This window comes from Symphalangus syndactylus, chromosome 9, assembly GCF_028878055.3.
Source record: "Symphalangus syndactylus isolate Jambi chromosome 9, NHGRI_mSymSyn1-v2.1_pri, whole genome shotgun sequence".
NCBI lineage: Eukaryota > Metazoa > Chordata > Mammalia > Primates > Hylobatidae > Symphalangus > Symphalangus syndactylus.
This window is the reverse complement of record NC_072431.2, coordinates 101284001-101303623: the sequence shown is the minus strand read 5'-3', so window position 1 is coordinate 101303623 and position 19623 is coordinate 101284001. Positions and strand designations below refer to the sequence as shown.

Sequence of the window (19623 nt, the reverse complement as noted above, 5' to 3'; positions counted from 1 at the left end):
TAGGCAAATGTTCAAGTATCCATTTTGTACAGAATAATAACTCCCTGAAGATGTTTGTGTCTTAATTCCTAGAATACGTTAGGTTACAGGACAAAAGAGAATTCAGGTTGCAGATGGAATTAAAGTTGCTAATCAACTGGCTTTAAAATAAGGAGATTATCCTGGATTATCCAGGTGGCCCAAATGTCATCATAAGAATCCTTTTAGAAGACAGAGGTAGAAGACAAGAGTCAGAGAAGGAAACATGACCTTGGAGATTATGTGACGTGAGAAGGACTCAGGCTGCCTTTGCAGGCTTTGAAGGGGGAGGAAGGGACCACGAGCCAAGGAACGCGAGCAGCCTCTAGACACTGCAAGAGATAAGAAAAGAGATTCTCCCTTAGAGCCTCCAGAAGTACCACAACCCTACTGTTCCTTGATTTCAGCCCAGGGAGACATGTGTCAGACTTCTGATCTGCAGAATTGTGAAATAAAATGTGCGTTGTTTTAAGACACTAAGTTTGTGACAATTTGTTACAGCAGCAAGAGAAAACTAATATAAAGAGGTTACTGCAGATAAATGACTGCATTCAATGACATCAATAGACATGATATAAAAATGCACACATACAGAATATTTCTGAAAGGCATAAAGTTCAAGAGACTGGGAAGGCCCATTATCACTCTCCTCCATCCCGCTCTGTGCCGTTAGGCAGACCCCTATGGGCTAGACCACCCGACTCCACCTGGCTCCCAGTTGGGCTCTACCTATGGGAAGCACCAGCAAGAGACTGGAGGGTGCTCAGGCTGCAGTGCTGACCTTGCACTTGTATGACCCTCAGGGTGAGTGTCTCCTTACATTGCACGCTCTAGGCATCTCACTTGCCTCACTCAACAGAACACTGATGAAGAAATAAGAAGCCCTCTCTAGGGGCCAAGAAAGCCTTCCAGAGAAGACGACAGGCTGATGGCTACTGTGAGCCCAATGACAAAGGATCTGGAATTCTTCACCATTTCTTACATGCCCCAACCTGACCACACCCCACCACAGGCTGCTTTGGGGTGAGCTATGTCAGAGGCCATGTAGTTGAGAAAGCAGGAAAGAAAAGTCAAGAAAATATAACTCAATAGTACCAGAAGAAACAACGTAACTTGAAAACCACCCTGGATTAAGCAATTTACTGTTACTACACATGCAACCCAACTATATGCAAATCACATGAAAATATAAATAACACCCTCCATAGGGATAGCTTTTTCTTTGCTTTCTCTAGCCTCTAAAACAAATCCAATTTGGAGGATGAAAATAGAAAATTACTCTGCAGTGGAATAAGATTTGCATTTCAGCGCTTCTAGCAATACCCGCAACAGCACCCCTAAGCTAAAAGGGTCTTGTTCACACAGAAGAATGGCATAATCTAGAGGTGAACTACATACGATTGGTGAAGTAGAAAAACATACCCACCTCTGTCTATAGAGATTTGGGAAAGTGATCTCCTGTCCTGCCAGAAGCCTTCCTAGATCAGCAAACCTCCCAATCTTCTTCTAAAGATCCAGAGTCTGAGTTCAGTTCTGTCTCCTCTGTGGCCCCCACAGTACAGAATATGCTCAATAAGTGGGTGCTGAGTACATAGAGGAGTCCACAGACAGAGCAGCTACACAGGGCCATGGCTGACTAGATATAAGCATACTTAGCCACGCATTACCTGTTAACTTCAGCAATCTCCCTACTTCTTATTCTCCTTGGGCTCCCCCGACCCATCCCTGCCCTAAGTATTTTTAGAACAAAAATACAACAAAACGATAGGAAGAAGACTGTGGCAGGAAGAAGGTGGTAGTATTAACACTCCAAATAAGGCTGCAAGAAATTTAGAAGTTGGACACTTCCCACTCCCGCCGAAAACATTTGTTTCCTGCTCATAAATAGGAACACCACGCAGATTTGCTTATTTTCAGGAAAAAAAAAATCTTATTTTTAGAAAAAATCTGTGAGATTTTATTTTAAAGAGCTGTAGGTCGGTAGGCTAACATTTCTACCCACAAACGGCAAGCCAGCTCTTGAACACTGGTGTTCTTACTGTTGGGCACCTACCTGAGCCGGGAAGAACCACAAGAAGAGGTTGCTGTTGTAAGTCTTATTCACGGTGAGGAAGCCAGTGTAACTCTTCACGTTCAGTCCTGGGAAAGGACTAACCAAACTCAATTCTCTTCCTAGTGGAGGAAAAAAAAATTTACCCAAGGATTACAGAAAACAACAACAACAATAACAACAAAAATGTGAGCCATCTAGCTCAGTCTGGATGAAATGGAATGATTAGATAAGCTAAAAGGGAACTGGTATGAAAGGTAGTTCCTTCAGCAAATTCCAGCCTGCCCCTGGCCAATCCCACATAGTCCACGTTCACAACTTAGCCAAGGATACGTGAAAGTTTTAAGCCTTTGGGGAGGAGTGCCCAAATATATTTTATAAACTGTAATAAGGTTTTTTTAAAGTTCTTTTAAAAAGAAGAAAAGAAAATCTCCTATCATCACACCTTGCATAAACCAAGGTGATCACCTTGGGCCACACGGAAAGGAGCAGGATAAAGTAACCTGACCCGAAACAGTGGGGTGCAAGAGTAACAATGTGGTGAAGCAGCTCTCGGCCTCGCCCCGAGGAGGCCTGTGTCCTTCACGCTCTTGTTTTCATGAAGGCAAAAAGCCTGTCACATCTACTAAGAGGAGTGGGCTGAGGCATATGGGAGTGTGGGCGGCTATGGACAGTGGGGAGAGGTGGACAGTGATGGACAGTGGGGAGACTGGGGGTGACCTCATGGCTACTCAGGGGGATCCAAATAGGACAATGGGGAAGTTGTGGAGGCCAGGGGTCCTGGCTTTCTTGTGGCACCATTGGGACAGGCACAGGGAAGGAGTAATTGGGGATGCTTAGACAGCCAAGGATGCCCAGGAATAAAGAATGCTACTAGGAGCTGACATTTACAAGGCCACAATACTAGGGCTTTACATGATGTGGGAAGTGTAATTCTCATTCTCACTTTACGGATAAGAAAGCTGAAGCACAGAGAGGTTAAGTGGCTTGCCAGCTAGTAGAGGAGAGCTGGGATTAAACCGAGCAGTCAGGCTGCAGAGTTTGTTCCTTTCCCCAGGGCTTTCAACTAGAGTGAGTCAGACGGTGCAGGTGGCAGGGATTGGGAAGGGAAGTAGTGGTCAGGAAGGGAGTGGCAAAGGAACAGAAAACAGCAGAACATGGTGGCGAAGTAAAAGGGAAAGTTTGGGCGAAGGAGAAGAATCCTTTAGTGGTGACAAAGAATGTGTCCCTAGTAGGAAGTAGTCACTCAAGAAAAGCGATGTAAGTCTGAGCCATATTAAGTTGGAGACTGGTTAGTAGGTCAGGAAGCTTGACTCCTCACATGCCATCAACTAAAGATGCCTTTGGTGGTAGGTGGAGCCCTTAGGCTCTGGAAGGCTAATTGTTAGCATCTTTTCCCAGCTCAGCATTCAGAGACAACATTGATAGGATAAAATAAGCCAAGGTGACAATATTTACACTCAAGGGAATAGATGCTACAAGTCAGGGTCCTGACTGCAAGGGCTGGTTGCTAAACTTTTACCAGCACACTGCTGTTTTGGGACCACTAGTTCCTCTTTTAAAAGAGGCATGCCTCTTAGCTGAGCATGGTGGCAGTGCTTATAGTCCCAACAACTCGGGAGGCTGAGGTGGGAGGATCACTTGAGCCCAGGAGGTCAAGGCTGCAGTGAGCCATGATCACGCCACTGCACTCCAGCCTGGATGACACAGTGAGACCCTGCCTCAAAAAAAAAAAAAAAAAAAAAAAAATATATATATATATATACAGGCATGCCTCTCAACAGGAAAACCTCTCATCTAGACCACACAGTTCCTTTGCTGATCCTAGCCCTCCTATAGGCCAGCTGGTGACCCTCCGTACAGGCATTTAACCTCCCTGTACTTCATTTTCTTCTCTATGCAAGATGTACTGCCTGTGGGCCACCTGGATTAAAAGAGCCCCCACATGTAAAACCTATAGAAAGAAGCTGGCAGGTAGGGAGCAGAACTACTGTTGCTATCTGTGAAATGCACCTGCTGACTAGGAACAGGGAGCACCTCTGAGCAGAGGAGGTCGTGGGGACAAAAGAAAGGTCTCAACAGGTGGTCCTTGAGGGTCCTGTTAGGCTAGCACAATAGAAGAGCATGGGTTTCCTAGCCTGACAGACCTGGGTTTGGAATCCTAACTAGATTAGGACTCCCCAGCAAGTTGATCCATCTCTCTGCCTCTTTCCTTTTATGCAAAATATAAATACTGATTCTGCTACCCCGGGCTTTCTGTGAGGATCAAACAACAAAAATGCATATGAACCCTTAGCCTAGCACTACACATAAAATAAGGGTTCAGTCAATTGGAAGGCAAAGTTATCATTAGCCTTTGGCCACTCCAAGTGAAGTCTAGAAGAATTTCCTTTTTCTGGCTCATCCTGGTTCTCCCAGGGAAGATTGCTTAATGCAACCTCTGTAGGTCTCCCCATTCTGTTCCCAATGAGGTCTATCCCTCCTCCATCAGAAAAAAAGCCAAAGAAAAAGAGAGAGAGGTGAGGATCTTATGAGAAAGAAAAGGGAGGTGTTTGGGGAAAGTGGTTTTTGCCACTCCTCCCCTCCCACTCTTCCCACCATCTGTCGTTTTTCTTCCCTTCTTCACTTCCACTCTTAATTAGCCCAGAGAAAGATCACCCCCCAGGGCTGGGCAGCCTTTAAAATGCTTTTGAAATATTTTTAGCAAAACTATTAATCTTCTCAAAATCAAACAGACACCACCCCCCCACCCACCTCCCCAAAAAAAAAAGGAGAGTAGAGAAGTAAAAACTGTGGATTGGAAATGAGTGAGATGTGGACCACAGAGAGGTAAATGGGAAGAAGACGATTTGAGAAAGATGACACAGAAAAATGAGAAAGGTCAAAGTATAATGAGAAAAAGAGAAAATATATAATAGAAAGGAGCTGGGGGGAATGGAACAGAGGAGAGATGATTGAATCAATCTATGTCTCCCAAGACCAGCACCACACAGGGTCCACAGACTGCTCTCAAATGATTCAGATGTTCACTCATCCCTCCCTTCCCAAGGATGCCAAAGTAGCTTCTCTACTACCTTTTACTTGAGTATATTTCAGACCTTCCCTCCTAGGTCAGGAGGTTGGAAAGTGGGGAATTTGTCTTATTTAACTTTGCATACCTTGGGACTCAGCATGCTGATTTACACACCTAAGACATTCAATAAATACTTTTTAATGAATGAATGTTAACAAATGAATGAACAAGTCAATAAATGAATGAACTAAAACAAGCCCTACTGACTGCACCAAGATTAGCTTATTTCTACAAAAACCTCCTAAGGCAGACTTTGTTAAGAGATCTTAAGAAATTTAGAACTTTTCTCTAGCCCATAAAAAAAAAAGTTTTGCCCTGTTTCAAATTTTAAATTTCCACTAACTAAATCCCAGTAAAATAATTAAAAATTTCATCAACTAAAATGACTTTTTATATTTTCGAATGTCCTGTGCATCCTTCTATTAATGGAATGTGGAAAACAAACTCCCAAGATGGAGGAGTTTCTATCTTTCTGGCACCATGATTCACAGTACAAATGTTTAGAACAGTTTTAAAAAGGAAAAGGTTTTCTTTGAAGTGATTTTACTTCCTCCTTATTTTTTACTGCTGCTACCAGTGTTTATGATATTAACACTTTCAAAAACATTGGAGTGTGACCAACAAAGGGCTTGAACCAGCTAATCAGCATGCATGTCAGATTCACAAACACTCAAGTTATCACCAGTGTGGACAGACATTACCAGATCATAAGTAACAATAAATTAGGACCTACTAGTAAAATAGTCTTTAAAGTGTGAAAATGCAGTGTTTATAAACAAGCTAAAATGTGCCTCCTACATTGATTTTGTTTCAGGGAGTAAAGATTTATTCTAGCTTCAGAGAAAGTAAACGTGCAATTACAATTACATAAAACTAAGCCAGCTAATTGGGGATTTAAAAAATAAAAATTTCCCTTGTTTTTTTGCGAGCTACTGTTTATCTCGAAAATGTTCCATTGCAATAATAAGACTCACATTCCTAGGGTTTTGACAGACCCGATAAACAAAAGGGATTTAGGGGAGTGAGCTGACCATCTGTCCAGAGCTTCCTGAACTTTCAGCAAAGCGGATGAATAAAATTATCCTTAATTATGTTGTCAGGGCTACATTTGAATACCCAGATGTACCAGATTTTGAATCAGCTACTTAAAATTCTGTTCAAAGAATTTGACTGTGTAACATAACTTCAGGAAGTGATATTATATACAGATTTAATATTTTAAATGTTGTCAATCATCAGATGAAGATCTACCAATCTTGACATGGGAGGGTGGAAGATAAAACTACCTCCCTTGGAATCTTTCTTGGCTGCTGCTAATACCCATAACTGAGAAATGCTCATAGGCAAGAAAGACAGAAACAGGAGGGATGTCAGTAGTCTCTCAGATGGATTTCTCTGTATTCTTTTAACTTGGTTCCCCAGATGTATGATACAGAAACACCATGGTCACTTTCACTTAATGCCTTTGTTTAAGCTGTTCCTCTCATTTGGTATGCACAGACCTTTGGCTATTTACGTAAATCTTACCCAACACTCTGAAGTCCAGAGCTGGTCATATAGCATAATGGTTCATACCATGGGCCCTGGGGTTGGCCAGTATAGGGTTTAATTCGGAGCTGCTCATATAGCATAGTGGTTCATACCATGGGCCCTGGGGTTGGCCAGTATAGGTTTTAATTCCAGCTCTGCCACTTACTAGTTTTATGGCCCTAGCTAGGCAAGATATTTGATTTCTCTGGGCCTCAGTGTTCTCATTCGTAAAATGGGAACAACGCTTATGGATTCTTCATTAGGGTTGCTCTGAGAACTAAATGAACTAATGGATGTAAAGCACAATGCCTGGCACATGGTTGGTACCCAAATTTAAATTCCATACATATTTATACATAGCTATTATGTATAGGTACTAGGGATATAATGACTAAATGTTAGCGACTTATTATTTTTACAACTACGACAGCTCTAGTATTTTCTCCCTAGATTATGCCAACCAACAGGGATAGGTTCCTTCTCCGAATCTCCAGTGCACTTACTTCAAATGTAATACTTTAGTACTTTAGTATGCACTGCCTAATTCCTTAATTGTTTTGTGTGTATGCATCTGGTCACTTTAGAAGAACACTTTAGAAGCTTCTGAAACAAACAGAACTAAATTATAGTAGGCAAATCACAGAGCAGAGGTCAGAAAATTTGGGTCCTAAACCCATCTCTGCTACCCAACTCTATTGCACACATCCCGTTGGGCAACTCAGGTAAAGTATTTCAGTCTCAATTTCCTCATATGTGGATTGGCAGAATTTGGTTATAACAATTACTTAACTCCTTTTCATCCCTACATTAAATGGTTTGCTTTGATTTACTGTTAATGAACATAAATCTAAGCCATCAGAATCCACTTGTTAAGGAAGCTGAAATACATGCATGTAATCCAATTTGGAGGATTTGAGTTCACGATACTTTGCCTCTTCACAAGCATCTTAATGGTATCAGCCCATATGGTGGGGCAGCCATCTTCCCATGACTTCTCTTGTGAGGTAAAAATTAGTCCTTTTTAAAATACACTAAATACATTATCAAAGTTTTTCATCTTTCCTTAGAAAAGAGATGGTAAAACTTGAAGCCAATGTGTATTTCAGAAAAAGACATATGAACAGCACTTACACATACCCTTAAAATACAAGAATGTCTTCATGTAAAATGAAAACCAAAAAACAATGACATCCTATTAGCTGTGAGAATACTTTGAATGAATAAAATTTGCTTTATTTTAAACTTCTTTATAGAGTATTTAGATTTGCTTTTGATCTTTAAAATGACCATTTGTCTAAAATTTCCAGTGTTCTTCTTCATTGCCATCACATCTGCCAACCTGCCAGCTTCACAGGCACCATCTCTGCCTTCCCACCTGTGACAAGGGACAACCTTGGGGCCCCTGTGTGCCAGATCCCTGTCTCTCACCTTCTTAAACACAGTCTCCAACAATGGTTCCCCAAACCAAACCAATTCCCCACACATCATTTCCATCAGCAAACAAACATTCTCTCCTATTCTGTTAAAGACCCTTCCTGGACCCCAGTGCTCCCTCCAGCCACTACCCAATTTCTCTGCTGTTCTTTGCAAATAGCTCCTCAGAATAGCTACCTGTCTACTGTTTTATAGCTCAGGAACCTACTGAAGTCCAGAAAGTTGAAATCATTTACCTGCACAGTGATTAAGCATAAAGAAGCATTAAGAGCAAATACAGGGCTGGGGGTGGTGGCTCACACCTTTAATCCCAGCACTTTGGGAGGCCGAGGCAGGCGGATGACTTGAGGTCAGGAGTTTGAGACAAGCTTGGCCAACAAGGCGAAACCCCACCTCTACTAAAAATATAAAAATTAGCTGGGCGTGGTAGAGCACGCCTGTAGTTCCAGCTACTCAGGAGGCTGAGGCAGGAGAATCACTTGAACCCAGGAGGTGGAGAGTGCAGTGAGCCAAGGCTGCACCACTGCACTCCAGCCTGGCGACAGAGCAAGATTCTGTCTCCAAAAAAAAAAAAAAAAAAAAAAAAAAAAGAGCAGATGCAGGTCATAAACTTTAGTCTCTGATAACACTAAGGGATACCTTTTTTCCTATTAGTAATAACAATAGAAAAACCTGCAATCTCTAAATAAAGCCATCTGCAAACACTCATATTTGGAGAACAATTTATAGAGTACAAAAAATTTTCACATGCCTTATCTCGTTGGATTTTCATAACATCTCTGCAAGTTGGGTAAGTTGTTAAATCTCCATCTTATCTTAATGAGAAAACTAAGGCCTAGACTTGCTGGATCACAGGGCACAGCAGTGAGGCTGTCTGAGTATGAAGCCTACACACCAGCTGGTATCTGCGTGAACTCTGGCTAGTAGCTCAATCTCTTTCTGCCTTGGTTTCACATGTGTAAAATGGGTCCACCTCCCTGGGATGTTGAGATGTTTAAATAAGTTCATGCAGAAAGCTTGGAACCAGTGATTGACTCATAGTAAGTTTTAAGGATAGTATTAGCATTAAGTGCCCACTGGGGGACAGGCACTTTACTAGTCTTATAAATAAAATGCTACAACTTAACCATGCAGGTAATTCAACTCTGGCTAATTCTCATTTTAGCTAAAAACTCAGACAACATATGACATCAAGTCATTAATATTTGAAATAGGCCAGGTGTGGTGGCTCATGCCTATAATCCCAGCACTTTTGAAGACTGAGGAGGGCAGATCACCAAAGGTTAGGAGTTCAAAACTAGCCTGGCCAACATGGTGAAACCCCATCTCTACTAAAAATACAAAAATTAGCCAGGCATGGTCGTGGGCACCTATAATCCCAGCTACTTGGGAGGCTGAGGCAGGAGAATCGCTTGAGCCCAGGAGGCAGAGGTTGCAGTGAGCAGAGATTGCGCCACTGCACTCCAGCCTGGGCGACAGAGCAAGACTCTGTCTCAAACAAACAAACTATATATATATATATATATATATATATTTGAAATAAAACAACTGAGTAAAAATACTGAAATATATTTTGCATCCCATGGGTTACTTGTTTTAAGAAAAACTATTGGCCAGGTGCGGTGGCTCACAACTGTAATCCCAGCACTTTGGGAGGCTGAGGTGGGCGAATCACGAGGTCAAGAGATCAAGACCATCCTGGCCAACATGCTGAAAGCCCCTCTCTACTAAAAATACAAAAATTAGCTGGGCATGGTGGCTTGCGCCTATAATCCCAGCTACTCAGGAGGCTGAGGCAGGAGAATTGCTTGAACCTGAGAGGCGGAACTTGCAGTGAGCCGAGATCGCACCACCACCCTCCAGCCTAGTGACAGAGCGAGACTTCGTCTCAAAAAAAAAAAAAGAAAAGAAAAACTGTTGAACTCATGCCAGTGGTTTTCTGATTTAATTAAACTTACTTACCTTCTTGGATCTTCCCAGCTTCAATGTAAGGGGTGAGAAATAATGGCTGTCCTGCGTCTGCCTTAGGCGGCATGTAAACACTTCTGTATAGGGAGCGAAATAGCCCATCACAGGGGCCAGGCATCAACAGGACCAGCGAAACAATCACCTTCCACATGGCACCAACCATCTCTCAGGGTCTAGGATAAAAACAGCATTCCAAAAATGAATCATAAGAGTAAATATTTACCTGGCCCTTTTACATGCAAGAAATTCGTTTATTCACTTAAAAAAAGTATTGTGTGTAAAGGCCCTCTGCAAGGACCTTGGATAGCACCATAAATAAGCACACCCCATCCCTGCTTACTCTTAAATCCAAAGGCTAATGGGAGATTCTTCAAGGGATTTACAATGTCAGTAATTTTTCAATTACTGATTTTTTTTTTAAACAGAGTCTTGCTGTGTTGCTCAAGCTAGAGTACAGTAGCACAATCACGGCTCACTGCTGCCTTGACCTCCTGAGCTCAAGCAATCCTCCCACCTCAGCCTCCCAAAGTGCTGGGATTATAGGAGTGAACCATTGACATTTTTTAAAATGCAGTTTGGAAAGTAAATTCAGTGGAGGATTAGATAAAGACTCAGAACAACAAGAACTCTGTAACTGACCATAAATGGGTGGTAGAAACCATTATGCCACCACAGAAGGGCAGAGGATTGAGAGCACATTTCAGGCCGAAAGATCATAGAAAGGCCTTACCCAAGTTGGATATGGATAAAAGGTGAATGGTTCTCAGACAGGTGGGAGAAATGGGAAAGGCATCACGGGTGGGTGGAAACAGCTTAAGCAAAGGTGAGACCTCAGGCATCCATGCACACCTTGCAGGGAAATTTCAAAGAAGCAATGGATTTCTGGTTATGTTCTCTATCTCTTATAAACCCCCAGTTTGTATCAAAGAACAACAACAACAAAAACAAAAACAGGAAGGAAAAAAGAAGGGGGGTGGGGGTCCTACAACTACCCTTAGGTCCCTCCCCTTATTGCTAGCTGATAAGTAAATTAAAGACATTAGGCCCCAAACCAGTAGCACAAAGCTTTACGGGCCGGGCGCGGTGGCTCAAGCCTGTAATCCCAGCACTTTGGGAGGCCGAGGCGGGTGGATCACGAGGTCAGGAGATCGAGACCATCCTGGCTAACACAGTGAAACCCCGTCTCTACTAAAAAATACAAAAAATTAGCCGGGCGTGTTGGCGGGCGCCTGTGGTCCCAGCTACTCGGGAGGCTGAGGCAGGAGAATGGCGTGAACCCAGGAGGTGGAGGTTGTGGTGAGCCGAGATCGCGCCACTGCACTCCAGCCTGGGGGACAGAGAAAGACTCCGTCTCAAAAAAAAAAAAACAAAGCTTTCCAAAGATCTTCAAATCTGATGTTTGCTTAGAATATTCATCTGAGATGATAATAATAATGGTATAAAATTGTTTAATTATTTACTTCAATATCAATATGTAAATTATATTTATAGTGGGCTTTCCCATGTATTTGTAGTTGATTTGAATCTCCTAATTCCACCAGTGTTAGAGAAAAATGACTGAATGGTATTTGTTAAAGCATGGAGACAAAGACTTTATCAGGATAATGATAGGCACAGGGACCTTGCAGTCAACAGTCTTGCAGCAAGGAAGAGAGATTGGGCTCAACTCCAAATGCAGCACGGGCCAGTGGGAATTTATAGCCAAGGAGCAGTGTGGGGGTCAGTGGATGGAAAATTACTCAAAGGAAGCATTGGGGTAAGGTGGATCTGGCTAAACCTAATAGGATTCTCACTGAAAACAGGCCAGGGTGATCAGACATAATCTGGGGGCTGGTGCAGGATGAGAAACCTGGTCAGACATTGAGGCGATCGGATGTTGATGTTGGTGATTCTTGGTAAAAACGACTTATCAGTGTCCTTTGCTAAAACGAGATTTTACAAGGAAGTGCACAAATGGGCCTAGCAGAAGATTCAGAAGTCTGACTAAAATTTGGCCAAGGAAAAAATCCTTGTCACCAGGAATGTGAGGATTATTGTCACCAAATTCAGATAAGGAAAACTTGAATCAAGAGCGTCTCATGCAAGGACACGAAAATAGAGAAACCAGGACTTGATCCCACTCAAGGCCAGGACTAGGGAGAAGCGAGGGAGGTACAGATGTAGGTTCAGATCTCACCTTGATCTAAAATGTTGGCCATTTTTATTATCATTAATTTTTCTCTGTATTATAGTTTTTTAACTATTACATTAAAATATTACTAATCTTGAGTTTTTTTGACACTTTCTTAAGTTTTACACCTGAGGTAGTGCCTCTCTTGTCTCACCCTAATCCTGACCTTGCTAAGTAGGGAATTATGACAAGCATACCAGGGCCGTAACATGACTCTGAACTCCTGCTATTTAAGCATGATCTATGTTCTTAGCTGTAAATTCTAAATCAAATACATGAAATGAACGGGTACTCCACACACTCACATTTCTGGATGCAAAAAGAGATACACAATTATGCAAATATGCCTGCTTTCGTTCAGTGCTTTAAAATGCCAAGCCATTAGAACATCTTAAAAATACAAAACATGTAAAAATCTTTTAACGACATGCTTATTACAACCCAATTTGGCATAACATGAAAATATTGGTTATAGCAAATTTTAAAAGCTTTTCAGGCACATTCCCCAGTAAGATAAAGGTTTATAATTATAATGTGATTGAATATATAACCCTTGTCATGTCTCTCAGGGTTAACTTACTAGAATTCCCCACACTTAATGTAAATAAGGCCAACCAAATCCAGCATGGAGCTAAAAAATGCTTTTGACTATTACTGACTATAATAAAGAACAAAATGAATTTAGGAGCTGAAATTAGGTTCCCAAGAAGCCCCAGGGTAATGACCTCTATGGCACTGTGAAAACATTTTTTTAAATTACATGAACTTGTTTACACTGATGCTTTTATAGCACAGCTACTTTCAAGGGATGCCTGAAATCAACAATCTTACTCTCTAACTGGTTCAGAAAAAACATATATATATGCAATATTTACAAAAAATAATGGAAGAAGCTCTTCCAGTAAGAGGTTTTTTTTTTTTTCCTGGGGACAGAAACAAGAAACCAATCATGCCATCTAATTTCTCAATCTTCCTGCTGCCAATCCCTAGCCCCCTGTAATGGAAGCCATTAATATTTAAATAACCAGGGTAGTTACAGCACTTCCCTTGTAAGCAGATGTTGACTCAAAGATGTTAAAAAAGGAAAACAGGTAAAACTGGTCCTGTTTTAATTGATATAAATCTAATACATAGAAGTAAGAATTGGGTCAATTTAGTAGATCTCATTAACATTTAATCAAATAACTATCTGAGTCATGGTTTCCCATGTAAGTGAATTAAAGCACCAACATACTTCATTTTACAATTCTCATTCAACACTCAGAATTCCTGAACTGTGCTTAGCTGTTATCTCTCCTTATGAGAATGAAAGCTATTACCATAAATGGAGAAGTGGGTTTTTAAAACACCCTCTCATATGTTTTTGCTTATCCTAAATTAGCATGAATCTTTTTATTTATTGAACATTTGTTGAGCAATTTCTAAACCAATAAACCTTATACTAGATAGAGGACAACTCCCACAGAAAGTTGAAAAAGAAAATTGTTAACCCTACACTGTATCATACCTACTTGAAATAATATGAAAACAGTAGTGCTATTTCCAGTTCAAACATATCATATTGAATAATTCAAACACAATGTTCTTTTTAATAAATGTTTAGAAACAGAATAAAATCTAGGTAAATACAAAACAATATCGACAGAATCAAAGAATCTAAAGGTCAAAAGTATATAATTTGCTAAAATTGTCTTATTAAATCTTAAATATTAAAGTTGAAAATCATGTGTCCAATGTATGATTTTTGATATGGAACAAAGCTATTTATCCACAGTGTTCTTTAGAAAAATAAAAATTGTCAATAAATAAAATTTCCAACAATAAGACACCAGATAAGTTACTATACACCAAAAAGACAAAATTATTATACATACAGCAATTAAAATGATTCTATTAAGAATGTTTTGAAAAATATGATAAAATATTATTAGGTAAAGAAAAGCAGGATATTAGATTGGATATATGGCTTTTTTCCTTATTTAATACTTCTTAATTTCTAAATTTTCTACAAAAATTTTATACTCAGAAAAAAATAATTTTGTTGCTTTTTTAAAAAAACAAAGTGAAGCAACTGCTAGACATGGCAGAAAAAGTGCTTATTCCTTATTACTACCTGGGTATGACCTCTTCTGTTTCCTAGGAATAAGGTTCTATTTGTACTTCTAGAATAGCTTCTTCTTTCTCTAACATTCTGTTAAGATATGTCCTGATCTCCTAAAGCCACAGAATCCCAGAGACTCAAAGTAAATTTCTCTTTGATAAATCAGAAGGCTCTGCATAAATGTGAGATGCTATTATAATATTTATTATCATATCTGTATTTCATTCTGCCTGGAGTACAGTTCATAATGAGAGTGCATACAGTTGGTACTAAGCAAATATTATTGAACTGATGAATCTAAATAAGGAACCATATTTTAGACCTACAAGATATTAAATGTTCATGTGGTCCAGTTACTTCATCTTCAGATTAGAAAACTTCTACCAGGGAGTAACTGACTTGATCAAGATGACAAGGCCAAGACTCAAAGACAGAATTTACTTATGGCTCTAAATCTCATCTGCTTTCCACTCTCCCATCTTTTTTTTTTTTTTTTTTTCTTTTTTTTGACACAGAGTTTCTCTCTGTCACCCAGACTGGAGTGCAGTGGTGCAATCTCAGCTCACTACAACCTCTGCCTCCTCAGTTCAAGCGATTCTCTTGCCTCAGCCCCCCAAGTAGCTGGGATTACAGGCACCCACCACTACACCTAGCTAATTTTTGTATTTTTAGTAGAGGCGGGGTTTCACCACGTTGGCCAGGCTGACCTCAGGTTCCTGATCTCAGGTGATCCACCCGCCTTGGCCTCCCAAAGTGCTGGGATTACAGGAGTGAGTCACTGCCCCTGGCCTACTCTCCCACCTTTATTCCAGATATATTCAAATATTCTGACTCTTACTGTCTCAATAGATAATAACAGCCTGTAATAGTCCTAAATCCCTTTTATGGATTATTAAAGGATGGAGTAAAGAAATAAACAAATGAATAAAAAGAAACATTGATAAGTAAATCTGTCTAGAGAAGTCTGGTTTTCAGAAACAACTCTGTAATAATCCAGGTCCTGCCATGACTCATCCAAGGTCCTTGGTAAGACAGTAACTTCTCCGGGTCCCACCTGATGTGCTCGAGCCAGCGCAAGAGAGCTGATGGTTAAATTTTCAGGAATGTTGAGAGTCAGTTGATCAACAGAGGCACCGTTAACAATTAAACTGTTATTGAAGAAGTTACATTTTAAACATACGTTCAAAGTACTCAAAATTTATCATTTCCTAATGATTTTACGACATTTTACTATTATCTGTGATCTAGAGTTATGTTTTTTTGTATCTGTGTGGTAGACAGATTACACATATGATGGTTTGCTTCTGGGCATCTTTTTCCAACTATGTGTTCAGTAATCTTGTTGGTAGCTTGAAATCAACTATGGTAGGAGTATTTATACCACAGTAACCAGCAAACACCAGAAATCAGGCCTTCTTTTTCTCAGACAGCCAATAGTTATACATTTACCTGCACATACTGGGCTCATCTTCATTATTGGTAAAATGAGCTAGATGCTATTTTCCATTAGCTCACACTCAAATTCCAATCGACCTGACCAGCAGAAGAGACAAAAAGGGAAAATCCTGGCCATTTCTCCCCTACCTGATCAACCAGTAACATAATCAGATTTGCAAGACCTCAAGAAAAGAAACCTGAAAATGCCACTGGAGGTGTGTGTTTTGCCAAGGAAAAAAGAATCAAAAACAAAACCTGCAGGATGAGGACAAAGAAACAAGGAGCAGGTATTTAAATCAGCCTTATATTCTCCCCTTCACTCGTTTCCACTTCCCCACTTTACACTATTGATTACTCCAATCAAAGGATACATATCTTTCATATAATAACCATTGTAGCTGCAATTAAAATAGTTATTGCCCGGCACATTGGCTCATGCCTGTAATCCTGGCACTTTGGGAGGCCAAGGCAGGAGGATCCCTTGAGCCCAGGAGTTTATTTATTTATTAAGGGACAGAGTCTCACTATGCTGACATCCTGGACAACACTCTTTCCCCAGGGAGGACACAGTCATGGCATGCAAGGTAAAGGGCAACCTTTTGCTGAAGTGGCACTGAGACATGCCTATCTCTTTTTCATATGTTCCTCTCTGGCATCAGACGGTGGTGTCTAATCTCTCTAACAAATTAGTCATCCCTATCTCTGCCACCATATCCTTGGATGTGCAGGAAAAGGAAACTAGAGGTGTGTGGCAGGGAGAGAATGAGAAAAATCAGGAAGAGGAGAAAATAATATAATCTGACACCACAGTCTGGAGATTTACCTTGAAATCCCACTCTAACCAGAAGGGAAATTTAAGTGGGCATGGGGTGGAAAGTAAAATGTAAACATTATCCCAAAATGTTTTTCAACAGTTTTGAAATAGAAGGGTCATGCCTGTGACTAAAGGCACCATCATGATAATGATACCAGTTAATAGCTACCAATTACTGAATGCTTACTATGTACAAAAAACTGTGCTGATTGCTTTATATTTTTTATTTCTAACCAGGTAGATAAGGGTTAGAAACAACTTTACCTTGTCATCTCATTTTATAGACGAGATACTGATCCTCAGAGAATTTAAGTGATTTGCTCAGGTTCACAGTTAGTAAGTGGTAAAGCAAGGAACTGAGGTGTCGGGGCTCACAATATGATACCCCAAAATAATGGCTCCTTGGCAGAGTGAGTATTTTAAACAGTAGGAAATTGAAAAAACAGCAGAAGCAGGCAGGCTGCTCCCTGACCTTTTCCCACCTTTTTCTCCTGAGAGCTGGCCATGAAAGAATTCTCTGACCTACTTCCCCTGAAAGTAGGTCATAAGACCCTCATTCCAGAGGAGTCCTGCCCTATACCCAGAGGGAAAGAATGTCACACCGAGGCTGAAAAGAATCTGAACAAATAGGCCTTGCTGAGTTCCCCAGTTTATTACTATTAGATCACACTCTTTTGTCCTCCAATTACGCTTCTGCACAACTGTCCCTAAACACACATGGTTTTCCCTGGGTCCTTGGGGCTTCATTTTCTGAAGGTTTCTGTGTCACTGAAAACTTAAATACATCTTTTATACTTTTCTCATTTAATCTGGTTTTTTTTCCTTTTTATTTGCTATAGGGGTCTCACCCATGAGCCTTGTGATGGATGAGGAAAAGATATTCTTTTTCTCCCCTTACAGTTTCTGGCAGCCAACATGGGGTGGCTGTGACACCCCACTAGTTCCAGAACCTGCAGATGAGATCCTGGGACAACTAATAAAAAAAACAACAAAAGGTTAAGAGTTGTTTTTGTTTGTTTGTTTTTTAACCAAGATCAGCCCTCTCAGATCTCTTCTTCTAGGTAGGAATTTCCTCTCCAAATTCAGATTAGCAGAAGAAAATCATTTGTTTGGATTGTGACTCTTATGTAAATCTGATTTGGGGATACCCATTAGTTATTGATCCTTTCCCTCCCTGGGACAGCTATCTCATTCCTGTTTCTCTCTTTTTGTTTCCTGAGAGCTTCGCTTCATGAGTGATGACAAAACTCTCTCTGGGCCCAGCATGATGGCTTATGCCTGTAATCCCAGCACTTTGGGAGGCCAACGCAGGCAGATCACTTGAGGTCAAGAGTTTAAGATCAGCCTGGCCAACATGGAGAAACCCTGTCTCTATTAAAAATACAAAAATTAGCCAGGCATGGTGGCATATGCCTGTAATCCCAGCTACTCATGAGGTTGAGGCAGGGGAATCGCTTGAACCCAGGAGGTGGAGGTTGCATGAGCTGAGATTGCACCACTGCACTCTAGCCTGGGCAACAGAGTAAGATTCTGTCTCAAAAAAAATGTAAAAAAAGAAAAAAATTTCTCTGCTCTCTGCCAGATGGCGTGCAAGTGTTTCAGCTAACAATGAGTGGGAAACACATCTTTGGGTAGATGATAGGAGAATGAGAGGGAGCCAGCCTTTAAGAAACAGTACAAAAGCCCTGCAGTGCAAACAAGGTGCTTACTGTGGGTTGGTGGGCACAGTCAATAGGGGAGGGAGTGGTACACAATGAGGCTAGAGAGATAGATAAAGCAGAGCTCCGAGAGTCTTATCTTCCTTCATCTGTGTTAGCATTTTATTCTAATGATAATGGGAGACCACTGGAGAGTTTAGAGCAAGGGAGGAATATCATCTGATTTACACTGTGACATGATTGCTCTGGTTGCTATCTAACAAGCAGGCTTAAGGAGAATCAGGATGGAACCAGGATACCTAATAAGAGGCCATTGTTACAACCCAGGAGATATGACAAAGGCTGGGGTCAAGGAGTAGCAGGGGAGGTAATGAGAAATGGTCAGCTACATTGTGAAGGCAGATCTACGAATATTTGCTCATAGACCAGACATAATGGCTGAGGGAAAGAAAAGAAGTACAAGGATGGCACCTGTTTTCTGCCCAGAGTAACTGCATGGATTGTTATGTGCTGAGTTGAAGATATTTTGAAGTTCTATCTCCTAGTACCTCAGAATATGACCTTATTTGAAAATAGGGTCTTTGCAGACATAGTAAGGTTGATGCAAAAGTAATTGTGGTTTTTGCCATTACTTTTTTTTTTTTTTTTTTTGAGACGAGTCTCGCTCGGTCACCAGGGTGGAGTGCAGTGGCGCGATCGCAGCTCATGCAACCTCTGCCTCCCAGGTTCAAGCAATTCCCCTGCCTCAGCCTCCCAAGTAGCTGGGACTACAGGTGTGTGCTACCACTCCCAGCTAATTTTTTGCATTTTAGTAGAGGTGGGGTTTCACCATGTTGGCCAGGATGGTCGTGATCTCCTGACCTCGTGATCTGCCCACCTTGGCCTCCCAAAGTGCTGGGATTACAGGTGTGAGCCACACTACTTTTAATTAAAAGTAACTTTACACCAACCTAATAATTAGCTACAATGAGATTATACTGGAGTTGGATTAGGGCAGGGCTTTCATCCAATATAACTCGTGTCCTTATAATAAGTGGAGGGAACTACAGAGGAGAATGCCATGTGACGAAGAGGCAGACACTAAGTAATGTAGCAAGGAGCCCAGGATTGCTGGTAAACACCAACAGCTAGAAGAGGCAGGGAAGATCGTAGCCTACAGGTTTCAGGAGGAGCATGGTCCTGCTGACACATTAATTTTGGACTCTAGCATTCAGAACTGTGAGATGAAAAATTTCTGTTAAGTTACCCAGATGGTGGTGTTTTGTTACAGCATCCCTAGGAAACTAATACATGAAGAGTGGGGCCATGATTGGAGATCAGGAAGACTATGGAAGGAGTTGGGATGGAGGGTGTGAAGGCACAAAACCCCA

General features: G+C 41.0%; 1 protein-coding gene and 1 long non-coding RNA gene across 13 annotated transcripts in view; one reads left to right on the top strand and one right to left on the bottom strand.

The window, feature by feature from the left end:
• CPVL (carboxypeptidase vitellogenic like) overlaps positions 1 to 19623 on the bottom strand; it is a 273532-nt gene that overhangs the window by 187524 nt on the left and 66385 nt on the right. For 8 of the 12 annotated variants that reach the window (XM_063609709.1, XM_055293553.2, XM_055293554.2 and 5 more), the window contains 2 exons: positions 10068 to 10246; positions 2072 to 2190 (listed from right to left, as the gene is read on the bottom strand). In XM_063609709.1, the coding sequence (XP_063465779.1) occupies positions 2072 to 2190; positions 10068 to 10236 (288 nt within the window). In that variant the 5' untranslated portion in view covers positions 10237 to 10246. The remainder of the gene's footprint in view (positions 1 to 2071; positions 2191 to 10067; positions 10247 to 19623) is intronic. The other 4 variants (XM_055293562.2, XM_055293558.2, XM_055293559.2 and 1 more) reach the window with 1 other exon arrangement.
• On the top strand, positions 14205 to 17564 carry LOC129490104 (uncharacterized). The gene is made up of 3 exons (XR_008660161.1): positions 14205 to 14526; positions 15855 to 16068; positions 17435 to 17564. It is a non-coding gene; the product is annotated as an uncharacterized lncRNA (long non-coding RNA).